General features: G+C 38.8%; 1 protein-coding gene across 1 annotated transcript in view; it reads left to right on the forward strand.

Moving 5' to 3' along the window:
• The first annotated feature begins 151 nt into the window (after positions 1-151).
• The window catches only part of PRORP (protein only RNase P catalytic subunit), a 127,824-nt gene continuing 110,958 nt past the window's right edge, over positions 152-17,017 (forward strand). Inside the window, exons 1-3 of the mRNA XM_032404940.1 lie at positions 152-1,158; positions 3,390-3,437; positions 3,914-4,046. Of these exons, the coding sequence (XP_032260831.1) occupies positions 170-1,158; positions 3,390-3,437; positions 3,914-4,046 (1,170 nt within the window). The 5' untranslated portion in view covers positions 152-169. The remainder of the gene's footprint in view (positions 1,159-3,389; positions 3,438-3,913; positions 4,047-17,017) is intronic.

A 17,017-nucleotide genomic window follows, 5' to 3' on the forward strand; every position in this document is an offset into this window, starting at 1 on the left:
TTGTATTAAGTAGCCTCAAAAGCAGATCCTTGATTTGTCTGTGAGAAACTGAAAATCATCTTTTAAGAAGTTGTGCTTCGATTCTCCGCCCACACTCCCAATTCCTTAATTATGCTGCAGAAGTAGGGGCTTTTTTAAACATCTCTCTATCTGGTGCTGATCTCACTGCATGATGACTTTCTGTTTCACTGGTATTCGAAGCTTTCCTAAGCTTTGGAAGAACAACCCATATCTTGGCCTAAGCCCAGGAGACTCTTATCTCTCTCTCTTTCTCAAAGACTGTTACGGCATCTGGAACCAACAGAAGTGGTTTTCTCTTAAAACAGTGTCTGCACAAAATACTAAAGCAGTGAATCTGCTGACTGCCAAGGCCAGATATCTCAGGAAAGGAGATGAAGGCAGTAATAAGCAAGTTTCTTCTGATTCCCATCTTTTTGCAGCTGGAGCGGCTAAGAAGAGATCAGAGATGAATCCTCATAAGGAAGATCGTGCCTTGCCACCTGTGAGGAACACTATTCAACTCCCAACAAAACCTTTGAATTCAGAAGAGTGGGATAAACTCAAGGAAGATTTCAAAGGAAAGGCTAAATTTGAAAGTTGGATCATTTCTCAAATGGCCCACTCCCATAGCTCTGTAGATGTGGCCAAATCTCTGTTAGCCTGGGTAGCTGCAAAAAACAATGGTATTGTAGGCTATGATTTGCTGGTCAGGTATTTGTATCTCTGCGTCTTTCATAAGCAGACATCAGAAGTTATTGATGTCTATGAGATCATGAAAGCCAGATACAAGAGATTAGAATCTGAAGGGTATACTCTCCTCATCCAGGGATTAGTCCACTCAGACAGATGGAAAGAGGCCTTGCTGCTGTTAGAGGATGTCAAAAAAGTCATGATCGCTTCAAGAAAGAACTACAATGACTGTATAGAGGGAGCCCTTCTTCATCAAGATGTAAACCTAGCTTGGAATTTGTATCAGGAATTGTTAGGTCATGATCTTATTCCTATGCTGAAAACTTTAAAGGCATTCTTTGATTTTGGAAAAAACATAAAAGATGATCAGTATTCAAACAAGCTACTTGACATTCTTTTGTATCTAAGAAATAATCAACTGTATCCTGAGGAATCATTTGCACAGAGTATAAAAACATGGTTTGAGAGGTAATTTTGATCTTTATATGTATGTTTTTATTTTAATACGTCTACCTAAAAGCAGCCACCTCCTTTTTTTGTTGTTGCTGAGAATTACTCTATTCAGATTATATTTCTTTCCTTCTCTCGGATTTGTTTGCCTTTAAAGACAAAATTTTGGGACGCCTGGGTGGCTCATTCTGTTAAGCATCTGCCTTCAGCTCAGGTCATGATCCCAGGGTCCTGGGATCGAGTCCCGCATCCGGCTCCTTGCTCAACGGGGAGCCTGCTTCTCCCTCTGCCTTCCACTCCCCCTGCTTGGGCTCTCTCGCTCTCTCTCTGGCAAATAAAATCCTTAATTTTTTTTTAAAAAATTAAAAAAAATAAAATTAAAGACAAAATTTTCTTTCTCTTTAAAAAAAGTAGTAGCATAAACAAGTTCTATTCTCCGTCACATTAAAGGGAAATTATCAAGCACTTGTATGTTTTCATGTATTTTTTTTCTTTGTGGAAGGATCATCTGTTTTTTCCTGAGGTGTACGGTATGTACTTACAAGTAGCACTTGTGGCTGGAGTTCATAGCAAGAAAACTGGAGCTGTCTTTGGGTCGTATTAGTATTTAAGAAGTTCTTCTGAAACCTAGTGACTGGTATCTGTTTAATCTATGCATTTCATTAACTTGGATGGTTAGAGCAGATGGGGGACCCTGATCAGACATGATATGCAAGTGTTAAAAATGGAAAATCTCATTGTTCCAGTTCATTTTGGATCTTTCCATCATCCAGCTGCTCTCTCCAAGGCTCTCTGCTTTCTCTTTGCTTTTATTCATGTTAGTGGCTCTGTGCCTATTTATTGCTTCAGTCTTTTTTTTTTTTTAAGATTTTATTTATTTATTTGACAGAGAGAGAGACAGCAAGAGAGGGAACACAAGCAGGGGAAGAGGGAGAGGGAGAAGCAGGCTCCCCACCGAGCAGGGAGCCCAATGCGGGGCTTGATCCCAGGACCCTGGGATCATGACCCGAGCCGAAGGCAGACGCTTAACGACTGAGCCACCCAGGTGCCCCTATTGCTTCAGTCTTTTATTCACTTATTTCTTCACCACTAATTTGTTTCAGGCTCTTTTCCTAAAAACTTATTCCTTTTCTCTTTTTCTCATTTCAATTATATATTCTCTTTACAGATCTTTGAAATAGCAACCATGCTTAATTATCTTATTTAACAAATTTATTGAATATTACTGGAGGGGCTAGGTTGTGAAAATCTTGAATGCCAGGGATTTTGGATTTTACTCTGTTACCTTGGAGTAGAGTTTTATTTATTTATTTATTTATTTAAAAGACTTTATTTATTTGAGAGAGAGAGACACAGTGAGAGAGGGAACACAAGCAGGGGGAGTGGGAGAGGGAGAAGCAGACTTCCCCACAGAGCAGGGAGCCCGATGCGAGCCTCGATCCCAGGACCCTGGGATCATGACGTGAGCCGAAGGCAGACGCTTAACGACTGAGCCACCCAGGTGCCACTGGAGTAGAGTTTTAGAAAGGTAACTGCCAACACACACAGACACACACACACACAAAGGTTGGAGAGGGATTAAGATTGGAAATAAGATCTATTTGGAAGCAATTGTAGGTTTGAAAGAGAGATGATGAGATCTTGAGTTAAGAACTAGGGAAGGAGAGAAGGCAATTGAATCAATAGAAGCTGATAGTAGTCTGTGTAAGAGAAAGGAAAGGGTAAGTTGATTGAGCAAAAAAATCAAGTAGTTTTGAATGCCTCCATTTGGCTAGGCCCTGTGGGTGTTTGGTGATATAAGATCTATTATGATGGCATTCACAACCTAATTGGGAATATAATACTTGACAGTTTATAGTAGTGCATAAGAAGATAGTATAAGGGAAGAAATTACTTTGGGGAGAAACAATCTCTGGTAGCTCTATGGAGAAGGTTAGAGTTGAGTTTGATTTATAGGTTACACTATTAATGTCAGCTACTGGGTCCCCTGTAGGCAGATTTAGATGTGAAGATGAAGATTGGATGACCAAAGGAGAAGTGAAGGGAAGAAGGAGGTCCACAGTAGGGTACCATTATCTCCTTAGCCCTGTCACAGTATATCACCCACTCTTCTAATTAAACCATTCTAGGAAAGTATCCTGAACTTTTCAGAGCTCTTGCCTGCTGAGTTTCTAAATAAAATGCCTATCTTTCGGTTCTGTAGGAATCTGACCTCCTAATGATCTGGTTTTGCAATCTTTTTTTTGTAGTGTTCCTGGAGAACAATGGAAAGGACAGTTCACAACAGTCAAGGAAAGGTAAAGGCCAGTATTTAATTTTTAACTTGCTTGATGTGGGTTTAGTAGGTTTTGTTGCTACTGATCAAAATTTTTTTAAGAATACATTAGAGATAGGATAATTAAGAGAGTACCCAAGAAAAAAAGCCATGTTTTGCATATGGAGAATTTTCAGTGCTCAAAATGTTTTTCCCATAAAGTGGTGTGAGCCTTGTGTGAAGCCTCAGAGATATTTTCCTCTACAGATTTGGGACCCAGTTGTGTTTTGAGAATGAATTTAAAAACTGGGTGCCCAGCAGTCTACTTTTTTGGGTTTTCTGGCACACCTAATGTGTGTTATTATCAGGTTTATAAAAAATTGGATGCATGTGATGATCACAAAGATTATAATGTTCTTTTTTTTCATTACTCTTCAATTTCCTCTTGTCCTAGGATTATTCATTTTAGAAAAAGTTTTTTTCCAGGATACCATTTAACACAAACTATTGTAATTACAGCGGTCAGTGTTTGGGCTGTGGAAAAACCATGGAGTCTATTCACCTGAGTCCAGAAGAGTATGAATTTCTTAAGGGCAAAATCATGAGGGATGTGATAGATGGAGGTGATCAGTACAAAAAGACAACACCTCAGGTGAGTCCTGAACAGATTTTATTCCTTTTGTGGATTGCTTGTCTAGAATAGGAATTGGTAATTTTTTTCTGTAAAAGACCGAATAGCGAATATTTTAGGCTTTGTGGGCCATATGGTCTCTGCTGCAACTTTTCAACTTGAAATACAGTACATAAGTGAATGAGCATGGCTGTGTTCCATTAAAACTATATTTATGAAAATACACTGTGTGCTGGATTTGGCCTGCTGGCTACAGTTGCCAACCTTTAGGAGAGACTGCTTTAGAATTTAGCAGAATAATTGGGGTAGACTGTCATCCATCTGTTGGAGTCAGTCCTGTTTTATCTAGGCATAGGTCCACTTAAGCCAAAAAGATAGGTGCTCATTTTTTTGTCTAAGTACTTCCAAAAAACTGTGTTCAGTAACTCCCATGAAAACATGGTTTCATGTTTTGTAATTCCTATCTTTTGTCATATCCTATCTCTAATGTATTCTTAAAAAAATTTTAATCAGTAGCAACAAAACCTACAACTTCTCTAATGAAAAGAGTTTAAGGTAGCTTGACAAAATTATTTCCAGATTTTCTTAGTATTGAATTTGATTCCGTTAGTCATTTTTAATAGCTTCATTTTGCTAATCTTCAGTACTTTATACTGGTTTATTAAGATTAAGTTGAAGAACTAAAATGCTTTTACCTTGGGGAAAGGTCACTTATTATCTTAGTAAATGCTTTTTCTTCAAGGTACCAAATAGAAACAAGAAGTGAACATTGTTCTGCCTTCTTACCTTGACTTAAAATTTTCACAGAATGCCCTTAGATCATATGAAGACCTTTAATCTTCAAAATAAAGTCAAAATATGGTCCATAAAAACATGAGCTTCATTTTATGGAATAACTTTTAGCTGATTTTATTGATAAAATTAGAGTTAAAACTTACTAAGTGATGCTAAGTACTTTACATTCATTATCTTATATCTTATTTAATCCTTATAACCACCCTATATGGTACTGTTTTATTTCTCTTTTACAGATAGAGTGATTGAGACTTTGGGAGATTAAATCTGCCCAAGGACACCACACTAATAAAATCTAGGTCCGACTGACCCCAAAACCTTTGCTGTCACACTCTATTGCCTTTCATTGTTTGAAAAGTTCCAGTGACAATCCATAGTTCCATATATACCTGACAGCCAGCTGGTTGTAGCAGCTCTTAATGCTTTAGGAATTTCTGCCGGCTGAAATATGATTTGAACAGATAAATTTCCTTTCTCTCATCCAACATCTATTGGACACTTATGTGTATTTTCTGAAGTAGATGTTAAGATAGATGCAAGGTTGTGTGCAACTCATGCTGTTTGTTACCAAAGACTTAACCATTTCTGTTGTGGACTAACTGAATAGTCTTCCCACCTTTCAACTTTTTATTTAATAAAAAGAGAGAAATCTTTTATAGAATACCAGTTAATAAATGTCGAAGGAATGAAATAACTAGAAAATCACCACTTTACAACCTCCCAAAGTAGAAATCATCTCCATGATGCGAAAAACACTGGGTGAAGAGTTAACAGGATATCTGCAAGAATGACAGGACATCTGCATTGGCCTCACGTATTACTCCACTCTCTTTTTTTTTTTTGGAGCTCCTGCTTTTTATTTTTTTAATTACCTTTTCTAGACATGAGGACTGTTTTTTTTTTCTTTTTTTGATTAATTGTGTTAGAATCCGTCCTTTACCACCATCATTCTTTCTGATGCTCAAATTATCCTGGATTTATCCTTTGGGAGCCCCTTCAAGCCAGCTCCTGTGTCTTTTTGACATTTCCTCCACTACCCTATCAGTTTTTGCCCCCAGTTTTTTTTTATATATAAATTTTATTTATTTATTCATGAAAGAGAGAGAGAGAGAGGCAAAGGGAGAAGCAGAGGGAGAAGCAGGCTCCCCACTGAGCAGGGAACCTGATATAGAACTCGATCCCAGGACCCTGCAATCACGACCTGAGCCGGAGGCAGATGCTTAACGGACTGAGCTACCCAGGCACCCATTATCCCCAGTTTTTGCACTTCTCTTATTTCTGGCACAGGATGTCCCAGGTTCTCACCTTGAAGTGCTTCTGTCCCAATGATGGAATCATAAATTGAATACTTTTGTTTGACACCTCTCAATGGTTAAACATTGCTATAATTCCTTTTTAATGTATATCACTTTAATTCTCATTTAATGGAGGTAAGATTTGTTAGTTTTCTCTGTTGGCAAAGACTTAGAACCCAGAGCAAATCTTCCCCGTGGAGAGTGTTACACTGTTAAGAGGAGTTGCAGGCTCCAGACTATGGTGAGAATAGCAAAGAGTAGTCATATATCTAATTACTGTAATTCACAGAGCAACTGGATATATTCACAGAAAGATTGGAACATTTTAGGTCAAAGGAAATTATTTTCTCTTTTTCTCTTTCCAGGTATGCTTCCCTTTTTCCCCACTGAAGGTCTCCAATCCTGTATTGCATGTCTTGTCACACCGCCTTTCACCTCAGGCTATTAACATAATAATAATAATTGCTACCATTTGTGAAATGATTGCCATATGTCAGGCACTTATAGATCTGTTACACTCAAAACAACCTTGCAAAGATATCAACCATTTTGAATATGGGGAATCTCAGGATAAGCAATGTATCCATGGGTAAAGAGCAGCAAAGAAAGTCATACGATGTGGCTGGCTTGTGCAGGGTTTGGTTTTTGTAGTATCGGTGAGGTAGAAGGGGCAAGGATGGATCCAGAGCACTGCTGGTGGATTGGAGTAGAAGCAACTCTTTTTCTGGGACTAGAGGAAAGGAATTAGGATAGTGGACAAGTTAAGTGTGTTGGTGCAGCAAAGAGTTGAAAACATATATTCACATCTCTTAATTTCTCTGAAGAGCCTGAGGTAAATCGGTCATTTGAAGGTGAGAGAGAGTATGCTAGCCTAAGCCTAAGGGACCTTGAGGAGAGTTTTAAGCTTTGGAAGTTTGGATTATTTGTGAGAGGATTGGGGAAAGTATTGCTGGGTGATGCTGAAGCCCCAGCTGGGGCCAGAGCATAAGTTTGTAATGGCATTGATCTGTGAGACATTTTCAGCAGTCCTGGGCCATCCAGGTATAGGAATAAAGAGGGCAGATAGATGGGATGGTACAGGACTTTGCTAGTCTGGTACAGTTGGAAAACAGGAGTTGAGGGTGTAGGTGAGAGGATAGCGCAATGAAGGGACCATGAGATCAAGCTTGATAGGAAGTAAAGATGGGTGGGAGCTCGTGGATTAGGAGACAATAGAGATAAAAGTGGATTGGAGGCTTGTGGAGGTTGAAGAGTGAGCATGAGAGGAGTGAGAATGACAAGCAGGAGATTTTGATCAGTGTATATTAGAGGTTAGATTTCAGAGGTAGAGTGCTCTGCAGTGATGACAAAGTCCAGAGTGTGAGAGTTCAGTAGATGAAGAAACAGAGCCAAAAGTGCTAGTTGGTCGTCCACAGATTTATTGAAAGTGTCTGTATGATAATTTAAAAAAAATAATAATTGTAGCCATGTTTACAGATTGCTTCCCAGGTCCCAGGTAATGTGCCTTGTTACTTAGGCTGGTGATGAAGAACTGAGTCAGGTGGCAAATTCTAGAGAAATGTAGAAGTGCCTGGGGTGACACAAGGTGCTAGCAAAGAGGAGGAGTCAGCAAACTATGGCCTGCAGAGCAAATCTAGCCCACTATCTGTTTTTATAAATAAAGTTTTATTGGAACACAGCCACACTCATTCATTTATGTATTGTCTGTGGCTGCTTTTTCCTTGCACAATTGGGTACATATACAAGAGACCGTGTGGCTCATAAAACCTAAACTGTTTACTGTCTGGCTGTTCACAGAAAAATTTGCTGACCCCTGGTATGAGGTGAGGAGTGGAGACATAGTGACTTTGAAGGAGCAGCGGGTACTAGAAGAGGGCCTCTTTGTCCTCAGTCCTATAGCATGCTTTGAGAGAATGCATTACTTAAGAACTAAGTAACTAGGAAGTTATTGATAACTTCAGGAAGAGCAGTTTCAGCCTTACACTGGGGGCCAAAGCCAGCCAAGTTAGAGCAACTCAGTGAACACACATTGAGTGTAAACTGTACTTCTGAGAAGTTTAGATGAAAATAAGAAGCAATGGGATAGTTGTGGCTGGAGGATGGTAGAAATCAAGGGAGGATGTAGGGATGTGGGAGAGACTTGTGCATGTTTAGGTGATGAAGAAAGGGTGTCAGTAAAGATAAACATGTCAAATAAGCAGGACAGGTAGGGGAGAGAATGGATGACGAATGAGCAAGGTTCAGAAGTAGGAGGGGCTGCCAAAAAGAGCGCAAATGTGGGAAGTTAGAAAGGAGAGGCCTCATCTGAGACTGTAGAAAAGAAAGTGAATATGGGTGCAGATATAAATATATCGGTGGAGGGAGAGAAGTTTGAAGAAAATGACATCTGTGTTAAATGGGTACAAGGTGAGAGGTTGGAGTCAAGTAGAAAGTCTAGTCGACACCAGATGGGAGTCTGTTCAACACTAGAGACAGTGAAGAAAGTTTGGAATGGTTGTTAAGAAAGAATTGGGGAGATGCTAACTCCAGGCAGGATTGTGGCAGGGGATGGGTGCTGAGATTTGAATCAGTAATTTGTAGACTTGACTTTACATGATTTAATATTTTTCTGACAGAGCTTGGCTCACCTGGAATGGTAGTAGTGAAGACAAAATGTAGCATTGGCTCAGATTTTGGGTTTTGTTGGTGAGGTGTGACAGTATGATGGGGAGCAAGGGAAGGTCGTTCGTTTGACAGAGTAGTTAACATGATTGCTATGGCGCTCAGACTATATGGGGAAGGAGGGAAGGCCAGAGAGCACTGTCTAGGAGAGTTCAGGGGACCAGCAGTCTCAGTGTAGGGTAGAAGAAAAGGTTTAATGGTGATTAACATAACAATAAAAAATTTAAAAAAAAAAGAAGAAGAAAAGGTTTAGTGGGAGTAAAGGAAAGAATACTAGAAGGCTGAGGTTAGAGAGCAGGTGAAATCTTTGAGGCTAAGATTTGACAGGAAGAGCCATCCCAGGCCCTGGCCAGCACCACTGTCCAACTGTCAGGGTTTGGCATGCACCCCACGGTAAACTGTAGCTCCAGAGTATCATTTCCCAAAGATTTTTCGTCTCTTGTTTTGTTTTTGCTCACCGTTTGTATTAATCTGTTGGGGCTGCTGTAATAGAATATCACAAACTGGATGGTTTAAACAACAGAAATTTATTTTTGCACAGTTGTGGAAGCTAGATGTCCAAGATCAAGGTGTTGGCAGGTTTTGGTTTCTCTTGAGGCTTCTCTTTTGATTTGCAGATCACCCCCTTCTTGTTTTATCCTCATATGGACTTCCTCTGTGCTTGAGCGTCCCAGGTATCTCTGTCCAGCACACCAGTCAAATTGGGTTAAGGCCCATCCTTATGACCTCATTTTACCTTAATCACTTCTTTAAGGGCTTTATCTCCAAATGCAGTCTCATTCTGCAGTGCTTGGGGCTAGGACTTCTACATATGAATTCTGAGGTGGTCACAATTCAGTCTGTGACACCATTCATTGCATTATATATTAGAGCTATATCATGTTCAGCATTTTAAATTATTTTGTGCTGGGAGCAAGTAGCTGGAACTGACTTCAATACGGCTTAAATTAATGATACTTGCACTCCACCCCCTCGAGATTTTGGTTTTAAGTGTACAGTTCAGTGATATTAAATACATTCACATTGTTGTGTAACCATCACCATCATCCATCCCCATAACTCTTTTCATCTTGTAAAACTGAAACTATACCTATTAAACAGTAACTCTCCATTCTCTCCTTCCTCCCAGCTGCTGGCAACCACCACAATACTTCCTGTCTTTATGATTTTGACTGCTGCAAGTATCTTATATAAATGGACGTATTTGCCTTTTTGACTGGGTTATTTCACTTAGCATAATGTTCGCAAGGTTTATCCATGTTGTAGCATGTTGCAGAATTTCCTTCCTTTTTAAGGCTGAATAATATGCCATTGTATGTATATACCATATTTTATTTATCCAAGTGTCAGTGGACACTTGGGTTGATTAGACATTTTAGCTATTGTGAATAATGCTGTTTATGAGCCTGGGCTACAGATATCTCTTTGAGACCCTGCTTGCAGTTCTTTTGGGTATATACCTAGAAGGGTTATTGCTGCATCATGTGCTAAATCTATTTTTAATTTTTTGAGGAACTGTGTTCCACAGTGGCTGCACTGTTTTACATTCACACCAACAGTGCACAAGGGTTCCAATATCTCCACATCCTTACCAACACGTACTGTTTTCTGTTTTGTTTTTTTTTAATAGTATCTATTCTAATGGGTCTGAGGTAATATCTCATTATAGTTTTGACTTGTATTTCCCTAATGGTTAGTGATGTTAAGCATCTTTTCATGTGCTTGTTGGCCATTTGTGTATCTTTGGAGAAATGTGTATTCCATTCCTCTGCCCATTTTTGAACTGGGTTTTTGGTTTTTGCTGTTGAATTTTAGGTGGTCTGTATATATTCTAGATATCAGACTCTTATTAGGTAGTATGATTTACAAATATTTTTTCCCATTCTATGGATTGTCTCTTTACTCTGTTGATAGTGTCTTTTGATGTGCGAACATTTTTAAATATTGGGAAGTCCAGTTTGTTTATTTTTATTACCATGTGTCTTTGGTGTCATAGCCAAGAAAATCATTGTCAAATTCAATGTCATGCAGCTTTTGTTCTGTTTTCTTCTAAGAGTTTTACTCTTTTAGGTCTTATATTTGATTTGATTCATTTGAGTTCATGTTTGTATATGGTGTTAGGTAAGGGTCCAACTTCATTCTTTTGCGTGTCAGTATCTAGTTTTCCCAGCACCATTTGTTGAAAAGACTGTTCTTTCCCCATTGAATGGTCTTGGCACCCTTGTCAGAAATCATTTGACCATACATGAGATGTTTTGGGTTTGTGTCCGTTCTGTTGGTCTATATGTCTGTTTTTATGCCAGTACTACGCTGTTTTTTTTGGGGGGGGGGTTTGGATTTTATTTATTTATGAGACAGAGAGAGAGGTAGAGAGAGAGAGAGGGAGCTCAAGCAGGGGGAAGAGCAGAGGGAGAGGGACAAACAGACTTCATGCTGGGTGTGGAGCCTGATGCGGGGCTGGATCTCAAGACCCTGAGTCATAACCCGAGCCAAAATCAAGAGTCGGCTGCATGGGCACCTGGGTGGCTCAGTTGTTTAAGTGACTGCCTTCGGCTCAGGTCATGATCCTGGAGTCCCAGGATCGAGTCCCGCATCGGGCTCCCTGCTCAGCGGGGAGTCTGCTTCTCACTCTGACTTTCCCCCTCTCATGCTCTCTCTCTATCACTATCTCTCTCAATAAATAAATAAAAATCTTAAAAAAAAAAAAAGAGTCGGCCACTTAACCGATTGAGCCACCCAGGTGCCCCTGGTACTACGCTGTTTTGATTACTGTAGCTTTGTAGTAAGTTTTAAAATCAGGAAGTGTGAGTTTTGTTCTTTTTTAAGATTGTTTTGGTTATTCAGGGTCCCTTGAAATACCATCAATTTAGGGTGAGTTCTTCTATTTCTGCAAAAAATATCATTTGGATTTTGATAGGGATTGCATTGAACTTGTAGATTGCTTTGGATAGTATTGATGTTTTAACAATATTAAGTCTTCCAATCCATGAATATGGGATGTGTTTCCATTTATTTATGTCTTTAATTTCTTTCAGCAATCTTGTGTAATTTATAATGTTTTTTACCTCCTTGGTTAAGTTACTTCCTGGGTATTTCATTCTTTTTGATACTGTTGTAAATAGAATTGTTTTTGTCATTTATTTTTTAGATTGTTCATTGTTAATAGAAATGTAACCAATTTTTGTATGTGGACTTTGTAACTTGCTACTTTGCTAAATTGATTTATTCTAGCAGCTTTTTTTGGTGTGGAATCTTTAGGATTTTCTGGATATATGATCAAATCATCTACAAACAAAGATAATTTTACATCTTCCTTTCCGATTTGGGTGCTTTTTATTTCTTTCACTTGCTTAAATTGCTCTGGCTAGAACTTCCAGTATATATTTAAATAGAAGTGGTGAAAGCAAGCATCCTTGCCTTGGTCCTAATCTTAGAGGAAAAGCTTTCAGTCTTTCACCATTGTTTGCTGTGGGTTTTTCATATATGGCTTTTACATTGAGATAGTTTCCCTCTATTTCTAGTTTTCGGTTTTTTTAATCATGAAAAGGGGGTTTTATCAAATGCTTTTCTGCATTCAATTGAGATGATGATCATGTGTTTTTTTTCCCCTTCATTCTGTTGATGTGGCCTCTTACACTGATTGATTTTCATATGTGGAACCATCCATGCATTCCAGAAACAGATCCCACTTAGTCATGTGGTGTGTGATCCTTTTAATATACTGCTGAATTTTGCTTGCTGGTATTTTGTTGAGGATTTTTTCATCAATGTTCATGGAGCATCTTGGTCTGTAGTTGTAGTTTCTTTCCCTGGCTTCAGTATCAGTGTAACACTGGCCTCAAAGAATGAGTTGGGAAGTAGTCTCTCTTCAGTTTTTTGGAAAAGTTTGAGAAGGATTGGTATTAATTCTTTAAATGTTCAGTAGAATTTGCCAGTGAACCATCAGGTCCAGAGCTTTTGTTGTTGTTGGGAGATTTCTTTTACTGATTCTATCTCCTTACGACATATAGGTGTATTCAGATTTTCTTTTTCTTTGTGAGTGTGCTTTGTTGTCTGAACCTCTGATCAAAAGCAGCAATCAGCAGAGTGTAGATCCCCACTATTTGGAGGACGGATCCTTTTTGTCTGGCTCCCATAACAGGTATGCAAGCTGCTCTAGGAACATGGCAGTTGCCTGCCATTTGGCATGGGGTGAGGGATAGGTAGCTGTTGCTGCGCTAGGAGCTAAAACTGAACAAAATTAAGGACAGTTTCTCATCCAAGGCCTCCCCTGCAAGTTGCAAGCCTTCAACAGACTCCAGAGTTCCAAAATAGTTACATCAGTTTCTGTCAGTGTAATTGTTGTCTAGGTGGGAGAGACAGATTCTTGGAGTTTCCATCTCTGCCATCTTCCCTTCAACTTGAGTTTTGACACATATATACCTCTGTGGAGCTGTCACCACTGTCAGTATAATGAATATATCTATCACCTCCAAAAGTTTCTTCATGCCACTTTGTAATGACTCCTGTACCTCGCTCTTGCTCCCCCACCCCACCCCCAGGTAAACACCATAGAATCATACCATATATAGTGGTTTTTGTCTTTTTTTTTTTATATTCAGTACAATAATTTTGAGATTTCATCCATGTTTTGTGTCTCAGTCATTTTTAGTCCCGAATAACATTCCATTGGGTGGCTATACCACAACTTGTAAATTTATTCACCTATGGATGGACATTTGGGTTATTTCCAGTTTGGGGCTATTAAAAATATAGTTAATAAGAACATTCTTGTAGAAGTCTTTGTACTTTGTGCTTCTGTGTTTATTTACTAGGGATGCTGTAACAAATTGCTATAAACTGGTGACTTAAACAACAGACATCTATTCTCTCATAGTTGTGGCGGCTAGAAGTCCAAAATTAAGGTATTGACATGGCCATGCTCCTTCTGAAGGCTCTAGGAAAGAATCCTTACTTCTCTTTTCCTAAAGCTTCACAAGCTCCCAATTTCTGGTATCCTTGGTTTTTCTGGGCTGTTAGCTATATTTCTTCGCTCTCTGCCTCTTCTTTGTATGCCATTTCTTCCTAGGAGCACGTCAGTCATTAGATTTAAGGCCCACCTTATTCCAGTACGATCTCATCTTAACTAATTACATCTGCATCCAGATAAGGCCACATTCTGGGTGGACATGAATTTCAGAAGGGATACTAACCCACTACAACTTTTCTTTCTCTTGGATACGTATCTAGCAGTAGAATGATTGGGTCTTATGGTGGGTGTGTGTGTAGCTTTTTAAGAAACTGCCAAACCATTTTCCAAAGTGGTGTCCCATTTTACATTTCTACCAGCAGTATATGAATATTATAGTTGCTCCATATCCTGGTCAACACTTACTATGGTCAGTCTCTTTACCTTTAGCCACTCTAATGGATTTGAAGTAGTATCTCATCATGGTCTTAATTTACATTTTCCTAATGGCTGATGATGTTGAGCATCTTTTTATGTGCTTAATTGCCATCTATGTATCTTCTTTGGTGAGATGCCTGTTCAGATCTTTTGCCCATTGTTAAAATTGGGTTGCTTTCGGGGTGACTGGCTGGCCCAGTCGGTGGGGCATGCAACTCTTGATCTCGGAGGTTTGGGTTTGAGCCCCATGTTGGATGTAGAGATTACTTAAAAAATAAAATCTTAAAAAAAAATGGGTTGCTTTCTTATTATTTAGTTGTAACAGTGTATGTATTCTAGCTAAACTCCTATGTCAGATATGTCTTCAGCAAATATCTTCTCTCAGTCTGTGGCTTGCCTTTCATTTTTATGAAATAGAGATTCTGATTTAATTGTTCCGGTTTTGGGGCCCAGACATCAGGATTTTCAAAAGCTCCCAGGTGATTTTATAATGCAGCCCAGGGTCGAGAACCACTGCTTCTAATGTGAGGTTTTGGTTTATAACCATACCACCCTGAACACACCCCATCTTGTCTAATGTGAGGTTTTGAGGAGCCCTAATGTATGTATGGCAGCTTCTTTTCTACAGGATAATTTTGGGAGAAAACCTCAGTCATTTTAGCTTTTCTGCTTTAAACCTTTGTTTACTGTACTTAGACATCACAGCCAGCAGATGGCAATAGTATAACATGTAAAAATTATTCTAGGTTTTACAGCCCGATCAATCAGGTTAAAGGATTTGGCAAGCTTCTTTTATTACTAAACTGAAAGATATCTATGCCATTTTGAAGTCTGGTTAGTGATAGCAGATAAAGATGGGAGCTGTATATGTGAATTTTAAGTGAACAAAGCAGAACTCCAAATAGTATGCATGTCCTACTGATTTAACTATATGAAACTAATTGAGAGAACATCAGTGAAGATCAAAAAGAGCGTTTGGAGCTATGTGGATACTGTTAGTTTAATATTAGTAAGAACTTTCCCCCTTATTTTCCTTCATTCTTAACAATAAATTACATTACAGTCAGATTTTTTTTTTTAATTCAACTGTTAAGGTATGAGTTCAATTTTTCTTTAATCTTTTTATTAGGGAAAATTTCAAACATATGTAAAAGGAGAGAGACTAGTATAACAAACTCCCAGCTCAATGATTATTAACTCATGGCCATTCTTACTTCATTTATACCTCCACCTGTTCTTCCCTTGCCCCTCAGATGATTGTGAAGCAAATCTGATCTTAATCATTTGTCCTGTAAGTTATAAATTCACTTCACTTGTTTCTCGTACCTTAAAAAATACTCCTTTGTAGAGTGATTTTTCTTAAAGCCTAACAAATACTTGAGAATAGCAAAAATCTCTACACCCAATGTGGGTCTTGAACTTACAACCCCGAGACGAAGAGTCACACACTCCGCTGACTGAGCCAGCCAGGTGCCCCAAGACCCTTTTACATTCTTTTTTTTTTTTTTAAGATTTTATTTATTTATTTGACAGAGAGAGAGAGAGGCAGAGAGGGAGAGGGAGAAGCAGACTCCCCACTGAGCAGGGAGCCCAATGCAGGGTTCGATCCCAGGATTCTGGGATCATGACCTGAGCTGAAGTCAGACGTTTAACCAACTGAGCCACCCAGGCACCCCAAGACCCTTTTACATTCTTAAAAATTAAGGACTCCTGAGAGCTTTTGTTTATGTGGGATTTTATCTATTGATAATTAATTACTGGATTAGAAATTAAAACCGAGAACCTTTAAAAATATGTATTAATTTCTTTGAAATAACAATATAAAAACTATTACATGTTAATATAAATAACATTTCCTCAGTAATAACTGTTGTCCAAAACAAAAACAATCTGTGAAAAGAGAGGCATTGTTATATGTTTGTAAATGTCTTTAATTACATGGCTTAATAGAAGACAACTGAATTTTTATATCTGTTTCTGTACTCAGTCTGTTGTATGTGATTTTGGCTGAAGCATATGAAAAAATGGAAGCTCAAAGAGGTAAACATAGTTAGAAAAGGTGAGATTATTTTATTCACATTTTCAGATAATTGTGGTTATTCTTTGATATTATATCAAAACTCCACTGCACACTTGTGAGCAAATGAGAGTGAAAAAGGCAGATAACATGTTAATATTATTGTAAAAATAGGTTGTAACCTTACAGATTTCCTGAACCACAGCGTGAGAACCACTGCTTTAGAAATACTGTGCTATAGATGTAGTTTCCTTTTTCTCTCTCTTTGAAAAGTTTAAGTAAAACTTATTTCCCTTGATTTTATTATACAAACATTAACAAAACAAGTTAAAACAAAGAACAGTCTCACTACTCAGCTTTTTGTTTCCGGCATATTTTCTATTTAGTGTCTTCTGTTTTAGTTCTTTTTTTTTTAATTAATTAATTTATTTTGGAGAAAGAGAGCACAAGTGGGATGGGCAGAGGGAGAGGAGGAGAGGGTCTTAGGCAGACTCCCCCCGCTGAGTGCAGAGCCTCACACGGGCCTCCATCCCATGACTCTGAGATCATGACCTGAGCCGAAATCAAGAGTTGGATGCTTGACCAACTGCACCACCCAGCCACCCCTCTTTTAGTTCTTATTGAGACTTATTTCATCCCCACCTACCACTCTCCTTTTTTTTTTTTTTAAAGATTTTATCTATTTGACAGAGAGAGTGAAGGAGCGCACAAGCAGGAAGAGTGGCAAGCAGAGGGAGAGGGAGAAGCAGGCTCCCCACTGAGCAAGGAGCCAATGCGGGGCTCGATCCCAGGACCCTGGGATCATGACCTGAGCCAAAGGCAGATGCCCAACCAACTG

This window comes from Phoca vitulina, unplaced genomic scaffold (genome assembly GCF_004348235.1).
Source record: "Phoca vitulina isolate PV1807 unplaced genomic scaffold, GSC_HSeal_1.0 scaffold7, whole genome shotgun sequence".
NCBI classification, from domain to species: domain Eukaryota; kingdom Metazoa; phylum Chordata; class Mammalia; order Carnivora; family Phocidae; genus Phoca; species Phoca vitulina.